Genomic DNA, 22222 nt, shown 5'->3' with positions numbered 1-22222 from the left:
AAATTGTTACTGTGTATATAACACAAATGCACATATTTCACTACTTATCAAACACGTAATGAGTTAAATTTTCAATTACCAATCGCACAAAAATTGTTCATAACCGAATTGCAAGCTAAATTGGACAGCTTAAAACAAATAACCCTACCTCAGTCTATTCTCCCTTTCATGCACTGCAACTCCCCGTTTCCTATCCTGTAAACAACCATAATTAAAAGTTGTCTTCCTTGTTTGGCTCCTGAAACGTAACTGAACGCGTATAAGCTCGCAATAACAAGTACACAAGCGGGCGGTAACATAATTGCACGTTAGAAACAGTAGAAACGTCGTCATTAAAAATGTAATTACATAAGGATGCATCTACACTACTCGGGACGATGCCGAGTTCAAAGTAATCAATCAATTAGAATGTAACTCGTCGGTTAAACGACACACGCTACGTCGTTCAGTGCCATCACAGCATCTATATTTCAATCCAATGAAGTAAACGGAAGTTAGAAATGCAGAATAGAAAGAAACAAACAGCCACTCTATAATAGTGGTCTTTAAAAATGTAACTTCTTGCATCGTCATAGCGCGGTAACATCGATAATAACGATAATTACGCGGGGGTGAATTCCAAGAGGGAACTATCCCATTTAAGGCAGCGAAACATTTCGTTTCCCTACGGTTATTAGTAGCATGTAATGCTTCGAACGATACACTTACTTAAAAAATAATCTTTATTTTCATATTCTCACCTTCAATGCTACATTTGATTGAAAATAGCTTCTTCTTTCGATGAATTAAAATATACCGTAAAAAAATCCTGCTAGTGATATTGCGAAAACTGGTAGTACAAGACCTAACCGTTGGAAAGGTACTTAATCGTTCGATCTGTCCTAACACGAAGTGTTAAGTAAGACAAATTACACCGCAAATTTGGAAATGCACGTACTACGATGGACATTGAAACTTTTCATCGCCAGCGGATATTTTCTACCGCCCACGTTGAAGTCTCCGATGAAACGCTTTCTCTATAATTTATATACGGTCTTCGTGACGTTGTACTTGTGGAGTTACTGTCTCACGCTAATCATGGACATTTGCTTCAACGCGAGAACGCGGGACGACTTGCGCGACAATTTTAGCATATCTGTCACCATACTTATCACGGGTTGCAAATTTGTCAGCTTAGTCTTAGGGCGAAAAACTATCATAAATATGTTGGATCTACTCAAGAAGAAGCCCTTTGTGCCAGAGAACAATGGAGAAGTAGAAATTCACGCGAGATACGACAATCTAATCGAGTAAGTTTTTTCTGTTCGTTATAATATATATAATTGCATAATTGTAATTGTATAATTATTTAAAATATTATTTTGTCCTTTTTATTTTTTTTAGAAAAGTCGCGGTGGGTTATACCATCCAAGTCACATTTTGTGTGTTTTCTTTATTAGGAACGACATTGATGGGTGATTTTAAATCGAAAAAATTAATGTTCCGCGCTTGGTTTCCTTTTGACATCACCTCCTCGTGGTTTGCGTTTTCTATGACGTTCATCTATCAGTTAGTGGGTTTAGTGATCATATCCAATGGTGTCTGTATTTTCGATACGTTATTCGCCGGCCTATTGCTTCACATCTGTTGTCAACTCGAGATGCTGGTTTATCGTTTGCACAATATCGAAGGAAATGAAATTCAATCGTTAAAACACTGCGTTTGGCACCATAATAAAATATTCAGGTTTGTTTCCTGTGTGCTTCTATTTAAATAAATTAACCAACTGACGAAGCTAATTGAAGGTTACGGGAGAAACCGAAATAAGTTGTATCTTTATTAATTTTTTATTTTGCGACCGAAAAGAAATATTTTACCTTAGAATGGTTGAACAGAAGTGCTTGTTAGGTCCAAAGACATAATTGGTTATGTTCCGAGGAAACCAAAGGTATTAACAATATTTTGATACTATAACAACATTTTAGAAACGAAGAAGGGGGTTGAAAAATATACATATATCGTGTCTCAAAAATCAATGAAAAGAAATTTTGATACCGCGGGATTAATCGACAACACTGGATTTTAACACTGTTTAGCTGTCACAAAGTGGGCAACGTGATTTGTCACTTTTCTTACCTGAAATCTTCAATTAAAGAAAACAGTGAAATAACACTTATTTCAATTATTTCAGGTTCGCCGATATTGTAAACAATTTTTTTAACAAATTAATGTTCGTGCAATTTGTGGAAAGCGCAATCTCGATATGCTTTACCCTGTATCTACTAACAGACATAGACGACACTGCGCAATTAATAGGATGGTCTTCGTTCATGTTTGCCGCCGTATTTCAAACTTTTTATTTTTGTTGGTTCGGAGATGTAGCAAAAGTAAAGGTAGATAGATACACGCGTCTTTTCTTTGTAAATCAATAATTTGTGGACTTTTTATCTCTGCAGAGCCTCGATATTTCTAATATGGTATATAATAGCGATTGGCCAAATTTGAGCAACGACGCCAGGAAGATGCTTGTGGTAATCATGGCACGTTCATTGACGCCTGTTGAGATTACAAGCGCCTATATTTTACCAATGAACTTGGAATCTTTCAAAGGTGTCAGTATCTGTATAAAAATACATTGTTTGTACAAACGTAGACTAAAAACAATACTCGGTAAACTGAGTAATTCGCCGTTGATTTGGGAAAAAAAGTTCCCCCAATTTTGTCTAATTTTTGTATAATTGACTCAAATATGACAGTCAATCTTCCAAACTGTTCTATCCTTTGTAATAGATGGTCATTGCTTAAAAATTATCAATTAACAATGAAAATTCAGTGCACGTATTGAATTTAGACCTCAATTAATGAGAAACGATACTAATTCGAAAAATATTACAAAAAATTCTGGTACACTTGGATTAATATAGCTTATTGCAATAAGCTAATAATGTTAAGTCACGCCATTAGACTTCTCATAGCTTCCAATTTTTGTCCTCAGAATAATAGATACACGGAATGATACTGTAAATATTCTACAAAATAGTCTTACGTTGATTGCCGAAAGCGAGATAACATTCACTGATGTTAACGACAAATGTTACATTCTTTTTCCAAAAACATACTTATTTCGCGGTTTACTAAAATTGTGTTTTATAAAGTGTCCCGTTTGTCGTAGTTGATGAAAGTTGCTTACTCGGCGTATAACATGCTGCTACAGAGTAAGTCATCGGAGTAGAACACATGCGGAGAATAAGTTGTATTAGTTCCTTCGTCACACAATGGAAGTATTAGGATAGAGACAATAGAAAACGAATTATTGAAACAGCGCAGTAAATTATGTACCATGCGAACACAATAAATTTCAAACACTGCAGTGAGGTCCAGATAGTGCTTCCAACGGAAGGACGATGATTATGCAAGGTTTATATATTTACTATATTTTCACAGCACACGTTTATTTTCGCCATGAGTTGCTACTTATCAGTTTGTTACAGAAACCTGGCGATTTACTGCAAAATCCTGAACGAATCGGCAGCGTTCTTGCGACCGTAGGACTACATAATAATCTGATATGAAGGAATACCAGTATTCGACTGGATACCACACGATTTATTCTCCCACAATTTGTACACGATTCTCTGGTGTATCAAACAGTCGGTATGTTGATATGTTCAAACAAATGATTAGAAAATGATCTTATTATATTTTGCGATTCTTGCGACACTATCGAATAATATTTTAAATCGATGGTTATTTTTAGATCTTAAAGAAATAGAAAATGATGCTACTGAAAAAATATAATAAAAAAAATGCACTATATTTGAGTACTATATTTGACGTACCTGAATATCTCTTGGACTATATTGTCAGAGAGTAAACACGACTCTATTTTCATTAAAAAGAAATATTTTCATAGAAATAATTTCGTAATTACCTTTGCAATCGTCTCTCTATCGAATGTTCCGCTTGTTCGATTGCTAAAGCCTCGCTGTTCTGCGTATGCTTTGCTTCAATAAAGCAAATCAGAGAACCATCTTTCTCTAAACACATATGAAATTTAGTAAACATGTTCTATTTTTACGACACACATCAATACATCAATAAATCTATTCTCGTTCTTCCATCTTTTCTGATCGCCATAAAAATGAGGCGATTCTTTGGGTAATTGACTCTTTCATAAAATTGTAGAACTAATGTTAATATTCAATTTTCTTACTTCTTAATCTTTTTAATGAACAAAAGAGTTACATGTGTATATAACACAATGCACATATTTCACTACTTATCAAACATGTAATAATGAATTAAATTTTCAATTATCAATCGCTCGAAAATTGTTCATAACCGAATTCCAAGGTAAATTGGACAGCTTAAAACAAATAACCCTACCTCAGTCTATTCTCCCTTTCGTACACTGACACTCTCGGTTTCCTTTTTCCTTTTTTTTTTTTTTTCGTGGAGGAAATCCGCACGGTCACCCGCCGCTTCTAGGGGGAAGAGCGGCGTGGTAGTATCGGACTTCAACTGACTAAAACCTCCACGATGACCGTCCCTCTTGCGATCGAGGGGTGCCCGGGAACCGCTGAGACGACACACCAGGCCGCGAAACTCCCGGTTTCCTATCCCGCAAGCAACTATAATTAAAAGTTGTCTTCCTTGTTCGGCTCCTGAAACGTAACTGAACGCGTATAAGCTGGCGATAAAAAGTACACAAGCGGGCAGTAATATAATTGCACGTTAGAAACAGTGGAAACGTCGTCATTAAAAATGTAATTACTCTCGACGATGCCGAGTTCAAGGTAATCAATCAATTAGAACGTAACTCGTCGGTTAAATGACACACGCTATGTCATTTAGTGCCATCACAGCATCTATATTTCAATCCAATGAAGTAAACGGAAGCTGGAAATGAAAAATAGAGAGAGTCACTCTATAATAGTAGTTTTTAAAAATGTAACTTCTTGCATCGTCGTAGCGCGGTAACATCGATAATAACGATAATTACGCGGGGGTGAATTCCAAGAGGGAACTATCCCATTTAAGGCAGCGAAACATTTCGTTTCCCTACGGTTATTAGTAGCATCTAATGCTTCGAACGATACATTTACTTCAAAGATAATCTTTATTTTCATGTTCTCATCTTCAATGCTACGTTTCATTGGAAATAACTTTTTCTTTTGATGAATTAAAATATACCGTAAGAAAATCCTCCTAGTGATTATTGCGAAGACTGATAGTATAAGACCCAACTGTTCAAAGGTGCTTGATCGTTCGATCTTTCCTAACACGAAGTGTTAAGTAAGACAAATCATACCGCAAATATTGAAAATGCACGTACTACGATGGACATTCAAACTTTTTATCGCCAGCGGATATTTTCTACCGCCCACGTTGAAGTCTCCGGTGAAACGCTTTCTCTATAATTTATATACGGTTTTCATGACGATGTACTTGTGGAGCTACTCTCTCACGCTAATCTTGGACATTTTCTACAACGTGGAAACGCAGGACGATTTAAGTGAGAATTTTAGCGTAACTGTCACGGTACTTATCACGAGTTGCAAATTTATCAGCTTAGTCTTAGGGCGAAAAACTATCATAGATATATTGGGTCTACTGAAGAAAAAGCCCTTTATGCCGGAGAACAATGAGGAGGTAGAAATTTACGCGAAATACGACAATCTAATAGAGTAAGTTCTTTCTGTTCGTTATAATATGTACGGTTGTAAGGAAATTATTTAAAATATTATTTTTCCCCTTTTTTTTAGAAGAATCGCAATGTTTTATACGATTCAAAACGCATTCTGCGTGCTTTCTTTAATAGTAGCGACATTGATGACTGATTTCAAATTTAAAAAATTAGCGTTTCGCGCCTGGTTACCTTTCGATTTCACTTCCTCGTGGTTTGCGTTTTCTATGACATTCATTTACCAGTTCGTCGGTTCGATGGTCATTTCCGCCGGTATCAGTATTTTCGACACGTTGTTCGCCGGCCTGTTGCTTCAAATCTGTTGTCAATTCGAGATACTGGTGAATCGCCTGCACAATATCGGAGGAGATGAAATTCAATCGTTAAAACACTGCATTCGACACCATAATGCAATATACAGGTTTGTTTCCTTTGTGCTTTTATTTAAACAAGGTAACTAACTAGCGAAAATAATCGAAGATCACAGGAAAACGAAAATAAATTGTACCTTTATTGATTTCTTATTTTACGACTAAAATTGTTATGCTAAAAGGAGCAATATTTTCAAAATTATGAAGAGAATTGAAAAATTTTTAATTAGCATCAAAATCTCATAAAACGACACTTTTGCTAATACAGGATTATTTGACAACGCTGAATGTTGACAATGCTCTTTCCTCAAGAAGCGGAGAATGTGATTTCTCACTTTCTTTCTCTGTGATCTCCGATTAAAGAAAATAGTTAAATAACATTTGTTTCAATAATTACAGATTCGCCGAAATGGTAAATAATTTGTTTAGCAAAATGATGTGCGTGCAATTTATGGTAAGCGCAGCCGCCATATGCTTCAACGTTTATCGAGTAACAGAATCAAACGCAGGTTCGCAATTAATAGGCTCGGTACTGTTCATTTTTTCCGCCTTACTTCAAACGTTTTACTTTTGTTGGTTCGGAGATGTAGCGAAATTAAAGGTAGGTACATACATAATGCAGCTGTAATATGAATTTCTGCAGACTTTTTATCTCTGCAGAGCCTCGATATTCCTAATATGATATATCATAGCGATTGGACGAATTTGAGCAACGACGCTAAGAAGATGCTTCTGATAATCATGGCACGTTCATTGACGCCTGTCGAGATTACAAGCGCCTATATTTTACCAATGAACTTGGAATCTTTCAAAGGTGTCAGTATCTATGTAGAAATACATTATAGCAGTGAGTGGAAGAGTAGATTAATGCGAATACTTAATAAACTGAGTAATTCGCGGTGTGAAACAGATCTGAGCCTAAAATACTAGGCGTAGCTGTTGTATTTATTTATATCGTTTTCGTTGGATCCAAAAGATCCTACCTTTTGAAATAGATGGTCATTGCTTGGAAATTAGTTAACAGCAATACAAATTTTATTGAATTTATACGTGTTGAATTTATACCTCAAATAAATGGAAAATGATACAAACTTGAAAAATATTACAAAGGATTTTGATGTGTTTAAAAAAATATAGTTCAGACAACTGTTACTTTCCATTTTTCATATTTTCCAATTTTTTTCTTGAAATAGTAGATACGTAGGGAGAAGTACTGCAACGATTCGTCAAAATAATCTTATGTTAAATGCCGAATGCAAGATAATATAAACTGCAAGCGTTTTCGAACGAATGTTACGTACTTTTTTCAAAAACAAACTTATCTCGACACTTATTAAAATTATGTTTTATCAAATGCTCCGTTTGTCGCAGTTGATAAAAACCACTTACTCGACGTATAACATGCTGCTACAGAGTAAGTCATCGCAGTAGAACACATGCGGAGAATAAGTTGTCTTAGTTCCTTCGCCACGTAATGGAAGAATTACAATAGAGGAAAATGAAAACGAATTATTGAAACAACGAAATAAATTACATAGTATGCAAGAATAATACATTTCTAACACTTAAGTGAGAACCAGGTTTTGACAATGAATCTTCGCGAACTTCCGCACTATTTTACTAAGACTTTTCAACGATTTCGAAGTAGATTCGACTCGATGACCAAGAACTGGAAATATTACAGACTCTGTATTTGAATTTCTCAATTGAGCTATTCCGATATCGAAGACTTCTGCTGGGCGTCTGATTTGAGTCAACAAAGCAATGCAGAAAAATAAGAATCATCTTCGTCTAAACCGAGAATAATACGAAATGTTGAACACTCGCATGCGATCTATTACAAATGCTTTCTTTTATCACACACATTAATAAAGCTTATTGTTAGATAGAAATAACTGAATTATAACGTTATTAAAACTATATGCATTTTCTCCTTGTCCTCCTGTTCGTAATAAAAATAAAAATGAAGCTACACTTGGAACGACTGACCGTCGACGGTATGAAGAAAACTGGTAAATTTGTAAATCTAAATTTTCAGAGGCACTGTAGCATACTTTGCATCATTGTATTATTAACAAATCTGACATAAAACACATTATTCTCCCGAAACCACAGAATATATTTACAATCAACGATAACAGGTTCTATCAACGGGATACAGAAACTTGTCAATATTCTGGGATAATCAGTGATATTGGAAATTTTTATTTTTTTTTTTTTATTTTATTTTGGTTATTTTACAATTTGTCCTTATGGTCATTTGGTAAAGTGTTATATCTTGTTGGTGAAGAAAAAAAAAATAAAATAAAATAAAAATAAATATAGCATGTGGGTGGCTACCCCCAGCGGGGTGCCAGCTTCGTTTTTTCTAAGTTATATCTTTTATGTTTGGAAATGCTTAGAATTTTACCGTATAGACCTTTCCTTCGTTATTTATATAATTTGAGTTTTTACATATTAACAAGAATAATCTAAGTAGCTTATTTTTCCTATTCTGACGAAATAATTGGTATGTACGATCTCTACGTTTTATATAAATTCTCGTTTAAAATAAATAAATTCGAGATGACGTAAAGTCAAACTGGACACGCAACAAATTTTACGTCACTTTTAGCCGATGAATTCCCATGAAAATGATGCTATGATGGTCACGTATTCTTCTCTCAATCGCTGGTTGCTTACCATTAAAATCGTGAACATCACCGATCACAAAATCTTTATACAATTTGCACGCACTGTTCGTATGGCTTTTAATATTGGTACTTTAATATTAATATAAGGTATTGTCTCCCGTGTGCACTCAGATTTTAGCTATAATTACAAACATGGAAAATCAGGACCAACTCAATGACGAAGTTAAATTTGGAGCTTCATTATCGAAATAAAACGAGACACAGATAAGTATAGAAATTTTTGATAAAATATTTCGTGTAATATCTTTTCATTGCAGAGCCTTGACATGCCTGCCATGATATTTGAAAGTAATTGGATATCGTGGAATACGAAAAAAAAGAAGATTCTCTTAGTGATCATGACACGAACAACGCATTCTATCGAATTTACCACTGGCTACCTGGTAACATTGAATCCTGGCTTTTTCCTGACGGTTGGTATTAGATAGCAAATAGTACGTAAGGTAATTGCATATGCAAATTAAAATGATATAATTTGTAAATTCTACAAAAAACATCCGACTTTACGATAAAATATTCTAAAATAAATGCAAAAGTGCATGCTTTCTTATTACAGTTAACGAAAACTTCATACTCATTGTTTAATATGTTGCCAGAAACTGAATGATGACACGAAATGGAATAGCTGTGGATCTTGATATTATTTCTTTCGATTCTTCCAAAGGACTACGTTCTGCAAATGTACCGATGCAAGTGGACTATATAGCAATGAACATTACACACTGCTAAAGATACCCAGAAATACTTGCCTGATCATAAAGGTAAATATGTTAGACGTTTCTCATCTGTTGAAAAAGCACACGTGTACGATACCCCATTTTTTCACTAAAAATGCTTTCAACCAATTTATGGATAATATTCTTTGTTCCTTCCGTATTATAAAACTCTATCGAAGACGGATATTTGTACTATTACAGCTTCTAATGGAAGACAATATGAAGGGGTGCATACAAAAGTATGTACAGATATGAAGGATTGATTCATTATTTTTTTAGCGATCAAACATATTATTACAATAATGATACGTATGAGCGAAGGGTAAGTTAGGTAAGGATAAGGTTACAGTTAGAAAATAAGTCATACCAAGAAAGTAAGAGGGATATAGATATTTTACTATCATTAGTGACTCTCGAACTTCGAACGAAAGTTGGTCGAGGGTGTTGTACAGGTATTTCTCTTCCTACATTTTCGATAATTTTCTTTTATTCTCGCTATTGGCGTCACTTTAGTAAAGTAAGAATCAGTTAAATAGAAAAAGTGCATGATAATAGAAAATTTTCGATTGGAAAATGCATATACTGCGGTGGACATTCTTGTTGTTCACATTGTGCGGCTGTTATCCGCCTCTTTCGTGGAAGAGACCTGTGCAAAAATTTCTGTATGAAATTTATACAATATTCTCATTCCTGGTTCTCAATAGTTTCTTGCTTTTTCAAATATTGGATATGATATGCAACGTAGAAAACACAGATGATTTCAGCGATAATTTCTCCGTGACAGTGGTGGTGTTTGTCACGTGCCTCAAGCTTTTCACTATACTGATATATCGAGCAAACTTCCTACTTTTGTGCAATACGTTGCAAAAGGAGCCATTTTTACCAATGAACGAAGAAGAGTTCGAAATTCTGTTGAAATTCGAGAAAATTACCGAGTAAGTATATCCTTCGCTGTTTTAGTGAAATAAGAACGTTTCTATAATATATGTCTATATACATGTATATATTTATATAATAAATTTTTCGTATTAACGGTAAATTGTTTTAGTAATATAATAATTATATACTTAACTACAATCATGGAACATACATTTTGCGATGACATGTAATAAAGTAATGTAATAAAGTATGTAATAAATTAAGCAAGATCGTAGTCTAAATTAATTGACAAGTTCTCATCGACGAAAAGTATTATTCTCTTTTATATTTCTCTTCCAGTTGGAACACACTTGGTTACATGATCCTGCTCGTGATTTCTGATTTCTTTATACTCGTAGTGTCGCTTCTTGCAAATTTCAAGAACAGAAAACTAGCGTTTCGAACATGGATACCATACGATTACTCGTCGTTATCTACATACCTGCTTACTTTCCTTTATCAGTCGTTATTCACGGCGATATGCACTTTTGGATGCGTCGCCAGCGACTCTCTGTACAGTGGCCTGTTGATACATATTAATTGCCAATTCGAAATACTAGAGCATCGTCTGAAGAACATCGAATCGAACCAGAATTATTCAGTGAGGCTGTGTGTTCGTCATCACGATCATATATACAAGTCAGTTTGCCGATTTATTTCTCTTTTACTAACTTCACAGAGGAGTAATATATGTAACTTCTTCACTGTAACATTTTCTTATTTATGAGCTTACAGATTTGGCGAAATGGTAAACGAGGAATTTAAAATGATCATGCTTTTTCAATTCTGTACAAGCCTGTCTACGATCTGTTTTAATTTCTATCGAATAACACAAATCGAAATGGATTCGAGATTCGTAGGAACGCTTCTTTACATGGCCTGCTCGTTGATGCAGATATTTTATTATTGCTGGTTCAGCAATGAAGTCAAACTCAAGGTTCGCTATTACAACGAAAAACATAATAAAACCTTAAGGTCGAATTTCCTATGCGCATTAGACGTATACGTTTGGATATGGTTTTTTTTTAAGTGAATAGCATTCACATAGAGATTTCACATTTCCTGTCAGTCTAAAATGCTCGTATTATAATTAGACTACGGATATTTATGCAATTATGGGAAATTTAAAGGTCCATAAATGCATAGAAAACGCTTAAAGTGGAAAGAAATAGGCAAATATATAAAAATATTGTAATATTACAATTTTTCGTAGGTGAAACAAGTGTGTTGAAGCTGTACTTCTGCAATTGTATGCACAAAAATATGAATTTACATAAATATCCGCAGCCCATTGGCAGGAAATCCCACCTTTTGGAAATTTTACAACTAATTGAGAAAATGATATAATTTTCTGTGCAGAGTTTGGAACTTTCTGATATGATCTTCAGAACCGACTGGACATCGTTAAATAACAACGTTAAGAGAGCTTTTTTGATGTTAATGAGGCGTGCTATGAGACCGATCGAATTTACCAGCATTTACGTCATCTCCGTCAATCTTGAGTCCTTCATGACAGTCAGTAACGTTTAAACCTTTCTTCCTTTATATTTTTAGGTAGAAAGTTATGGGAAACATTTATGTTGTAGCTACTGAAGACTTCTTACTCCGCGTTCAATTTTTTCCAACAGACCCGGGAATCATGAAAATGCGGGAAATTTCTTAATTTAGAACTGTCTGCCTTCGATACTTCCGAATAGAATAATAATTGTCCACTTAGAAAAAGGAAGAGAAAAAAGCAAATTTTTCACAACACGCGAAACGTGCAACAGAGTATCTAGAGTGCATTCCAATAAATTATTTGAAACATGAATACCATGCGTTTGATTAACGTGCCTGTATCACTTTCTCTTTTGAATCTCTTTTTTCGTCAATGAAACTATTCACAATGAGTAAACCGCAACCTTCTGTTCCTTGCGACCGATGAAAGTAGACTGATGGTGCTTCGTGTTCTAAAGTTTATTTTTTATTAATTTTCGTTGAGGGGAGACAGATAATAGCCGATGAATCATTATCTATTTCCAGGACAATTTCGACCCTTTCTTCGTTTCTCGACTCCGTACTTTGCCCTCGATCGACTAGTTGGAACATTGTGACTTCCTAGAAGCGGCAGGAGATGCCTATAATAAATAAATACTTTTTAGCTAATCATATAGACTGTCATCAGGAACTATAGAGAAACTTTACTCTTAATCGCAATTCTATCTAAGTGAAAGCCCCAACTGGGAAATATTTCATTGATTTTTCTGTAATCGCATAACTATAGGGGATATATGTAATGTAATAATAATAAAGATGTCTCGGTCGACAAAAAAAGATCGGTGGAAAAGAAGAAAGGTAATAGAGTCGCGCATTTGATGAAAGCTCTTTCATTCTGCAACAGTCAAGCAGCTTTGATAAAAATTTGTAACTAACATAATCAAGTTTCTTAAGTATAATTAAACGTAGAATATTCGCACAATTAGATTTTTGTACGTTTCGATCAAATTCTTCCAGGCAAAAATATAGGAAAATAAAATCATAACGATATTCTTTTCCTTTTTTGACAAAATATTCATCTTTTAAAAATAAATTTTTAAACAAGGTTTTTTTGTATCTATCATTGACTAGTTTTTAGTCAATGATTTTCTAAGAAAATATAGGCAGAGATAGCTAAGAAACAAAAAGATGCACAGACTTCCTCTGTCTTTTGCTTTGCTCACTTACTGCGGCTACTGGAGACCGACTAAATGGCCACACACTTCGCTCAAGTATCATCTGTACAACGTTTACTCTGTGTTCATGATTTTGCTACTATACTTCTTCGCGTTCTGCTCTTGCGTGGATTCGTTTACTAGCAAAAACCTGGAGACTATGACCGACAAATTTTCTCTCTGCGTCTCTGTGGTAGGAGTCTGCCTCAAAGTAGCCAATCTCTTTGTCCGGCGAGGAAAAATTATAAATGTGATGAATATGTTGTTGAACGAGAATTATATTGCGAGAGACGATCAGGAAGAACGCATCCAACGGAAGAACGATGATTATGCCAGGTTTTCTTTTTTACGATATTCCTTCGTGGACACAATTACGCGGCTCACAATTATTTTGCCATGAATTACTGCTTACAAGTTTGTTACAGAAAACTAACGATATACTGCGAGATCCTGAACGAATCGGCAGTGTTCTTTGCGACCGTGGGCCAATATAAAAATCTCATAAGTACGAGAGAGTTACCAGTGTCCGATTGGATGCCGTACGATTTATCCTCGCAGAAACTGTACATGACATCTTTAGTGTATCAAACAGTTGGCTTGTTGATCTGTGCAAATACCAGCGTAGCCAACGAAACACTGATCGCAGGGTTGATGATACAAATCAGCACGCAATTTGAGATATTTTGTCATCGAGCTAGAAATGTATCATTCTCATTGACGACAGCAAGAAGGAACACCATGTCTAACGAAGAATTCAAGATAAGATGCAATAAAATTATTGGGAACTTAATTAGACATCACCACGAACTTTACGAGTACGAATAGATGTGCATTTTTCGTGATCATAAATTTTGAAATTCTTAGTATCGAATTTTCTAATCTTTCGTTTGATTGCAGATTTGCCGAAACAGTGAACAGTGTGTTTCAGTACATGATTTTCTTACAATTTTGCATAAGTTCGATAGTACTATGTCTCAGTGTCTATCAGTTTTCCACGGTAGATCCGTTCAGTATGAACTTCGTCTGGAGCGGCTTCTATTTGTGCTCTATGCTTATGCAGGTGTATTTATACTGTTGGTTTGGGAACGAGGTGACGTTGAAGGTTGGCACAGCTTTTCGTTTCTATTAGATCGCTACATGTATTTTTGAGTGCAATAGCACGGAATAGTAGGAACGACGGTTTTATTTGAAATTTTTACTCAGTGTCTAATGATAATGATTTTGATACGGTGATTAATTAATGTTGCAAGATGGACAAGAACAGGGTGATTTTTCTCGTTTCTTGCGCCCTCGTGCAGAATGAATTTAATGTTACAAACAAAATTTTTGATCTTACAAGTTATCGGTATTATAATAAAAAACTAAGCAAGATTGGTAGTAAAACAAATAATGTTTTATATATAAATTTTGCGAATTAAAAGTCAACTGATTATTCAATGTGGTATACAATTGTAAAATTATAAAAAAGTATTTTGTGACCTGTAACTTGTCACTTACTAACTTATTAATATTAATAACCAATATATCATTATGCAAGATGGATTTGATCTCAAATTATGATACATGTTTTCATTTACGTACAATTGACGTAATTTTTAGAGCAACAAAGTTCGCGATGCTATTTATGATATGGACTGGACCATACTACCTACTGACGTAATGAAGAATTTATTGCTAATCATAATTAGAACTGATAGACCTGTTAAAATGACAAGTGGTCACGTTGTTGTTTTATCTTCGCAATCTTTCGTGTCAGTTAGTAGAATTTCAATGCTTTTAGTCATTAAATTATAAAACATTATTGCGATTCTAACAACTTTGTACTTTATTATAGATCATAAAGATGACTTACTCTTCGTACAATCTTCTGTCAAATTCTACGAGCAAATAAGAATTTTCGTCGTTACTGTGATTCAATTTTTACTGACTGTTTAATTATCGTAAATTACTTACAATTATTGTAAAAGTGTGTGTCCTTTTTACCGTTGTGCATGGTCATACAACACTTTCACTAATGTACTCATGACAGTCATGACTGAGAAATAAAAATGCAGAATTGAATCAACAAATTAACGTACCTTCTATCTTGCGAATTGTGCAATATAAAAATAAAATGTTTGAAATTTTATCTTCAAAGCTTTGTAGATCACAGAATTTAAAAACGTATCTGTACACCTGACGGTCCTATTGCAATTTTTTGAAAGCTTTTTGCTACTTTAGTGATGCTGGATTCCCTTATTCGTGGTAGACATTATAAATACCGAATTCACGTTGCAACAAACTAAATGGTGGCATGAAATAGAAGTGCAATGGATCTTGAGATTATTTCTTTCGATGCTTCCGGTGGACAACGTTCTGCAAATGTACCGATGCATGTAGAGAACGTAACAATAAACTTGAAATGCAACATCAAAGCACCATGAAATACCAACTCATAAATACTTGCCTGATCGTAGAAGGAAATATGTTGGACGTTTATCCTTTGTGATATGTCGAAGAAGCACACATGGATGATATTTCATTTTCAACTAACAATTTTTCCGTCCAATTTATGAATAATATTCTTCGCTCGTTCTATTTTACGGAACATTGTCGAAGGTAAATATTTACGCTATATTAGCTCGCAAGAAAGGATAATATGAAGAGGGGTATGAAAAAAATATGTAAGAGTACGAAGGGTTGATTCATTATTCTTTAAACGGTAGATACGCATCCAATGTCATCGTGTCACACACTACTATTATAGTAATGATACGTATCAGCGAAGGGTAATTGCAGTAGAAAATAAGTCTATTGAAGGAAGTAAGAGGGAATTGATTTTACAATCGTCAGTTACATTCCTAACTTCGAACAAGAGCTGCTCGAGAGTGGCGTATAACCCACTCCTTTCTAAATTTTCGATAATTTCTCCGCATACTTACTATCACTGTTGCTATAGCGAAATAAGGATCGGTTAAACAAAGGAAGTGCGTGATAATAAAAAATTTTCACATCAAGCATGCATATACTACGATGGACGTTCTTGTTGCTCACATTGTGCGGCTGTTTTCCACCACCTTCGTGGAAAACACCCCGCAAAAAATTTTTGTACAAAATTTATACGGTATTCTCGCTCTTGGTCTTGAATACTTTCTTTCTTTGCTTAATAATGGATATGATATACAATGTAGAAAACATAGACGACTTCAGTGATAATTTTCACGTGACGGTGGGATCATTCCTCACAACCATCAAGGTCTCCGTTATGCTGATATATCGTGAAAGCTTCGTACGTTTGCGCGATACTTTACAGAAAGAGCCACTCTTGCCAATGAACCAACAAGAATTCGAAATTTTATTGAGATTCGACAAAATTACCGAGTAAGTTTACTCTTCGCTTCTTTGGTGAAATGAAAACTTCCTATTACGTATACATATATGATTAGATGACCTTGTAGCAGCACATGAACTAGAGGATCAAACCATGTTGTTGTTTTGCCTCGGAGTATCAATATCGTTAGGATACATACAATGTAATAATAAATAAACTCCGAGCAAAACAATGTCACCGCAACGTGCAGCTGGCAAACAAAAACGAGTTTGAATTTTCCGACTTTCCCCCGATCGTAAGGATTGCAGTATTTACGAGTATCTATCGAGTATTTATTTATTTATTAATTATTTTAAATACACTTGACGGTTTCAACAACGAGTTACTTCGTTATTCCAACAACCATCATTTACAATCTTCTACAACCTAAACGAATACACAAATGCATATGCAATAAGTCGCCTAATAATATTGCCTAATACAATAAATAATTTTCGATGTTAAGGTTAAATCGCATTAGTAGTATGATAACTATACATCTATCTACAAAAATATAGAGAGTTACATTAAACAAGAACTTACTCTAAATTGATCGACAATGCTTCTTCGACTGAAAGCATTTTTCTATTTTCTTTTTCTCTTCTAGCTGGAACACACTTGGTTATATGATGATACTCATGACTAGTAATTTTTATCTATTTATGGAATCGCTTCTGACGTATAAGAAAAGACAACTAACGTATCGAACATGGGTACCATACGACTATTCGTCTGCATCTGCATTTCTGCTTACTTTGCTTTATCAGTCGTTGTTCACGGCGATATGCTCCTTTGGATGCGTCGCTACTGATTCTCTGTACAGTGGCCTACTAATTCATATTAGCTGCCAATTCGAAATACTAGAGCATCGTCTGAAGAACATCGAATCGAACCAGAATTATTCAGTGAGGCTGTGTGTTCGTCATCACGATCATATATACAAGTCAGTTTGCCGATTTATTTCTCTTTTGATAACTTCACAGAGAAATAAAATATATAACTTTTTCACTGTAACATTCTCTTATGCACGAGCTTACAGATTTGGCGAAATGGTGAACGAGGAATTTAGAACGATCATGTTTTTCCAATTCTATACAAGTCTGTGTATGATCTGTTTCAACCTTTATCAAATAACACAAATCGAAATGGACTTGAACATCATAGGAAAGATCCTCTTTATGAACTTCTCGTTGATGCAGATATTTTACTACTGTTGGTTCGGCAATGAAGTCAAGCTTAAGGTTCAACATTACGACGAACAATGTAATAAAACCTTAAGGTTGGATTTCCTGTACGCATCAGATGAATACGTTTGGATATGGTTTTCTTTTAAATGAATAAAGTTCGCACGAAGATTTCACATTTCCTGTCATAAAATGCTCGTATTATAATTAGACTACGGATATTTATGTAATTATGGGAAATTTAAAGAACCATCAATGCATAGAAAGCGCTTAACGTGAAAAGAAATAGGCAAAATATAAAAATATTGTAATATTACAATTTTTCGTAGGTGAAACAAGTGTGTTGAAGCTCTACTTCTGCAATTGTATGCACAAAAATATGAATTTACATAAATATCCGCAGTCCATTGGCAGGAAATCCCACCTTTTGGAAATTTTACAACTAATTGAGTAAAATGATATAACTTTCTGTGCAGAGTTTGGAACTTTCTGATGTGATATTCAGAACCGACTGGACATCGTTAAATAACAACGTTAAGAGAGCTTTTTTGATGTTAATGAGGCGTGCTATGAGACCGATCGAATTTACCAGCATTTACGTCATCTCTGTCAATCTTGAGTCCTTCATGACAGTCAGTATCGTCTAAACCTTTCTTCCTTTATATTTTTAGGTAGAAAATTATGGGAAATATTTATGTTGTAGCTACTGAAGACCTCTTACTCCGTGTTCAGTGTGTTCCAACAGAGCCGGGAATCATGAAAACAAAGGCTAATTTCTTAACACAGAACCGTCTTTCTTCGATTCTTCCGAATAGAGTAATAATTGTTCACTTAGAAAAAGGAAAAGAAAAAAGCAAATCGTTCAAAACATTGGGAACGTGCACTAGAGTATCCGAAGTGCATTCCAATAAATTATATGAAACATGAATAATACACATGTACATGCTTAAATCACTTGCCCTTAGCGACACCTTTTACTTGTGTTTCTCTTTTGACGTCAATGAAACTATTTAAAATAAAGTCTATAGGTAAACCGCAACGTCCTGTCTCTTGCGACCGACGAAAGCAGACTGATGGTGCTACGTGTTCTACAGTTTACTTCTTATTAATTTTCGTGGAGGGGAGACAGATAATAACCGATGAATCATTATCCATTTGCACGACAAATTCAACTATTTCTTTGTTTATCGACGCCGTATTTTGCCTTCAATCGATTAAATAGAACTCTATGATTTCGGGAAAGTGGAAAAACATACCTATAGTACATAACTATTTTTTAGCCAATCATATCGTCTACGGTCAGCTATGAAACTTTAGAGAAATTTTGCTCTTGATCGCGATTCCAGGTGAAAGCTTCAATTGCGAAATAATTATGTTTTCTATATTCGAACAACTATAGGGGATGTGTGAAATGTAGATAATAATAAGAATGTATCGAAAGGCAGAAAAAGATAGATGTTTTACGTTTCGTATATTACACTCTTCAAAGCAAAAAGATAGGAACATGAAATCACGACTAGATGTCGTACGGTTTATCCTCTCAAAAATTGTACACCATATCCCTAGTGTATCAAACAGCTGTTTCATTGATCCACTGACCGCAGGATTGATGATACGAGTTGACATGCAATTTGAGATACTTTGTCATCGAACTAAAAATCTATCATTCTCATTGACGGCAGCGAAATGGAACACCATGTCTAACGAAGAATTCAAAATTATTGGAAATTTAATTAGACATCACCACGAAATTTACGAGTACGAATAGACGTGCATTTTTCGTGGTCATAAATTTTGAAATTCTTAGTATCGAATTTTCTAATTTATTATTTGATTACAGATTTGCCGAAACCCACAGTGAACCCACTGTACCAGTACATGATTTTCTTATAATTCTGTATAAGTTCGATAGTACTATGTTTGAATATCTACAAGCTTTCCACGATAGATCCATTCACTATGAACTCCGTCTGGAAAGATTTCTATTTGTGTTGTATGCTTATGCAGGTGTATTTATACTGTTGGTTTGGAAACGAGATGACGTTGAAGGTTGCCACTGCTTTTCGTTTCTATTAGATCGCTACATATATTTTCGAATGCAATAGCACGGGATAGTAGAAACGACGGTTTTTTGAGATTTTTACTCAGTGTCTAATGATAATGATTATGATGCGGTGATTAATTAATATCGCAAGAAGGACAAGAACAGAGTGATTTTTCTCGTTTCTTGCGCTCTCGTGCAGAATGAATTTAATGTTACAAATAAAATTTTTGATCTTACAAGTTATCGGTATTATAATAAAGAACTAAGTAAGATTGGTAGTAAAACAAATAACGTTTTATATATAAATTTTACGAATTAAAAGTCAACTGATTATTCTATGTGGTATACAATTGTAAAATTATAAAAAAGTATTTTGTGACCTGTAACTTGTCACTTATTAACTTATTAATATTAATAACCAATATATCATTATACAAGATGGATTTGATCTCAAATTATGATACATGTTTTTATTTACATACTATTGACGTTGCGAACTAACGTTTTTAGAGCAAAAAAATCCGTGATGCTATTTTTTAAATAGCCTGTACCATACCACCTGCTGACGTAATGAAGAATTTATTATCATGGTAAGAACTGACAGATCTGTTAAAATAACAAGTGATCACGTTGTAGTATCGTGGGAAAACTCTTGGAGAAATTCCAATGAACTACAGATGGAAAACAATAAAAGTGCTGAGAAAAATGGGAAATTCCGATGGACAATATGCCCGTGGCTTTTTAGGACATTGGATAATTAAATAAGGTTTACGTGATCATGTTGGATCACCACCTGTAAAACACGTGTCTGTGTAGTAATACTGAAAACTCTGGTATAGAGGACACGTTGATGTAGAAGGTGATGAGTGAACGATTAGTAAATAATCGGCGGGTTGAACAGCTACGCTCGTTAAGAGCCATAAGCAGTAGAAAGGACATGTGTCACGAGTTCGATTCTCGCTGATTTGCAGTAATGAACGAGAGAGAAACCAAAATAATCTCTTGAAGTAATTACAACGGCAAGTGGAGAATCCTCCTTGCCATATCGTTGTATTACTTTCAACGAGTGATTGGTAAGGAAAGTGCACGCACCAGGATGATAATGAGGAGATCGATTCTCGTACTAATCTACTGTACCCGCCCGTGGAGGTTTTAGCCGGTAGAAATCCGGCACACCTAAAAGGGTAGTAACCACTTAGTATATGTCCCCCCGCTATACTTGAGTGATAAGGTGTCTATGAAGATTTCCTCCACGTAAAAAAAAAAAAAAAAAATTTTTTTTTCCAGTACTATTCCGCGCCCTCTCCCCAGAAAACGCTGGTGCATGTGAAAGTTCCTCCACGTAAAAAAAAAAAAAATAATTTATAGTTTTGTAGTTGGAGTTCCGACTGAATTGCGAGTAGTTGCGAGTTAAATCGTTACTCATAAGTTGTTGTGAGTTGTTAGTTGTAGGTTGTAAGTTGAGTAATTAAATTTTGTTGTCTTTAGTTGTATCACATTATTGCATTAAGTTCAGATTAAATAGTTATAATTTTTTGTTTCAATCACAATAAATAAATCTATATAATAAATAAAAATCACTATAATTCTGATCTCTATATCTTTGTAATATTTACGGCAGATAATAAAACTTCAATACTTTCGACTATTAAATTATAAAATATTATTGCAATTCTAACAATTTTGTATTGTATTATAGACCATAAAAGTGACATTTACTATGAGAGATTTATTTAGATCAATCAGAACGTTAAACGAGCCTGTACACTTGATAATCCTGTTGCAAACTTTTGAAAGCTTTTTGATTCTCTGCCGGAATAGAGGTAGATATTTTAAGCACCGAATTCATAGCGACATTTCTAACAAAGCAGAACGATGTTACAAAATTTTATTTATTGTTGGTATGGAAAAAAGTGAAGGTAAAGAATCGTTCTTAGAACTTGGGAGAACGATTTAATATATTGACCTACATATATAGCAGACGTGATCTTTCATGTCGACTAGACAAGGTTGCACAAGTGCAACCGAAAAATATTTTTAATCGTAATGACTGTGGTTCTATGGTCCATACATTTGGACGATACAAACACCATCGCGATGAACATCTACGTATTAGTAATCTTACGCATATTTACGCCTTTTTTCAAAGCTTGTTACTCGAGCTACCAAGCTAGACGTTTATTATTTCTGACCGTCTGATTGTAGCTAGTTAAAAGCTCCTATTCGGTGTATAATGTATAACACACTGCAAAACACTCGAAAATAGTAACGAACAACGAAACAGGCCATGGTCGAATCGTTAAAATCGTTATCGTGTTCTTTTGTTTCAATTCTCTAATGTTCTGACCTATAACGTTGTATAATAAAAATACTACTAATATCATAATATTAATACCACTAATATAATCAATGATTTCGTATATTAGATGTTGAATTAATGATGTGCCTTATTTAGATAAATTTATCGATTTTGTTTCGCAGTTCTAGTTTTTCTACTTTCAATTGAAAATGAATCGCCTTCTAGTTTCATTTTTTAATTGAAAATTAATGCCCCTCGAGATCATCTTATACATCTATTGCCGTGTTTTAAGA

General features: G+C 34.5%; 4 protein-coding genes across 4 annotated transcripts; all 4 read left to right on the top strand.

The window, feature by feature from the left end:
- Nucleotides 1-1303: 1303 nt before the first annotated feature.
- On the top strand, nucleotides 1304-7165 carry LOC132911393 (odorant receptor Or1-like). Its single transcript, XM_060968013.1, has 7 exons — nucleotides 1304-1725; nucleotides 2171-2372; nucleotides 2436-2591; nucleotides 3152-3207; nucleotides 5436-5666; nucleotides 6436-6545; nucleotides 6680-7165. The coding sequence occupies exons 1-7, from the start codon at nucleotides 1451-1453 to the stop codon at nucleotides 6964-6966; spliced, it is 1317 nt and encodes a 438-aa protein (XP_060823996.1). The 5' UTR covers nucleotides 1304-1450; the 3' UTR covers nucleotides 6967-7165.
- Nucleotides 7166-10018: 2853 nt separating this feature from the next.
- Nucleotides 10019-12079, top strand: LOC132911438 (odorant receptor 94b-like). The gene is made up of 5 exons (XM_060968047.1): nucleotides 10019-10380; nucleotides 10664-11002; nucleotides 11099-11300; nucleotides 11723-11878; nucleotides 11950-12079. Exons 1-5 carry the CDS (start codon nucleotides 10019-10021, stop codon nucleotides 12004-12006), a joined length of 1116 nt encoding a protein of 371 aa, XP_060824030.1. The 3' UTR covers nucleotides 12007-12079.
- Nucleotides 12080-13027: 948 nt separating this feature from the next.
- Nucleotides 13028-15122, top strand: LOC132911440 (odorant receptor Or1-like). The gene is made up of 5 exons (XM_060968050.1): nucleotides 13028-13389; nucleotides 13479-13868; nucleotides 13951-14155; nucleotides 14653-14808; nucleotides 14888-15122. The coding sequence occupies exons 1-5, from the start codon at nucleotides 13028-13030 to the stop codon at nucleotides 14942-14944; spliced, it is 1170 nt and encodes a 389-aa protein (XP_060824033.1). The 3' UTR covers nucleotides 14945-15122.
- Nucleotides 15123-16051: 929 nt separating this feature from the next.
- LOC132911441 (odorant receptor Or1-like) lies at nucleotides 16052-18431 on the top strand. The gene is made up of 5 exons (XM_060968051.1): nucleotides 16052-16413; nucleotides 17010-17345; nucleotides 17442-17643; nucleotides 18063-18218; nucleotides 18290-18431. Exons 1-5 carry the CDS (start codon nucleotides 16052-16054, stop codon nucleotides 18344-18346), a joined length of 1113 nt encoding a protein of 370 aa, XP_060824034.1. The 3' UTR covers nucleotides 18347-18431.
- The last annotated feature ends 3791 nt before the right edge of the window (nucleotides 18432-22222 follow it).

The sequence above is a fragment of the Bombus pascuorum genome, chromosome 10 (assembly GCF_905332965.1).
Source record: "Bombus pascuorum chromosome 10, iyBomPasc1.1, whole genome shotgun sequence".
Lineage (NCBI taxonomy): Eukaryota > Metazoa > Arthropoda > Insecta > Hymenoptera > Apidae > Bombus > Bombus pascuorum.
Note: the sequence above shows the minus strand (reverse complement) of the source record. Positions and strands in the feature narration are given on the sequence as shown.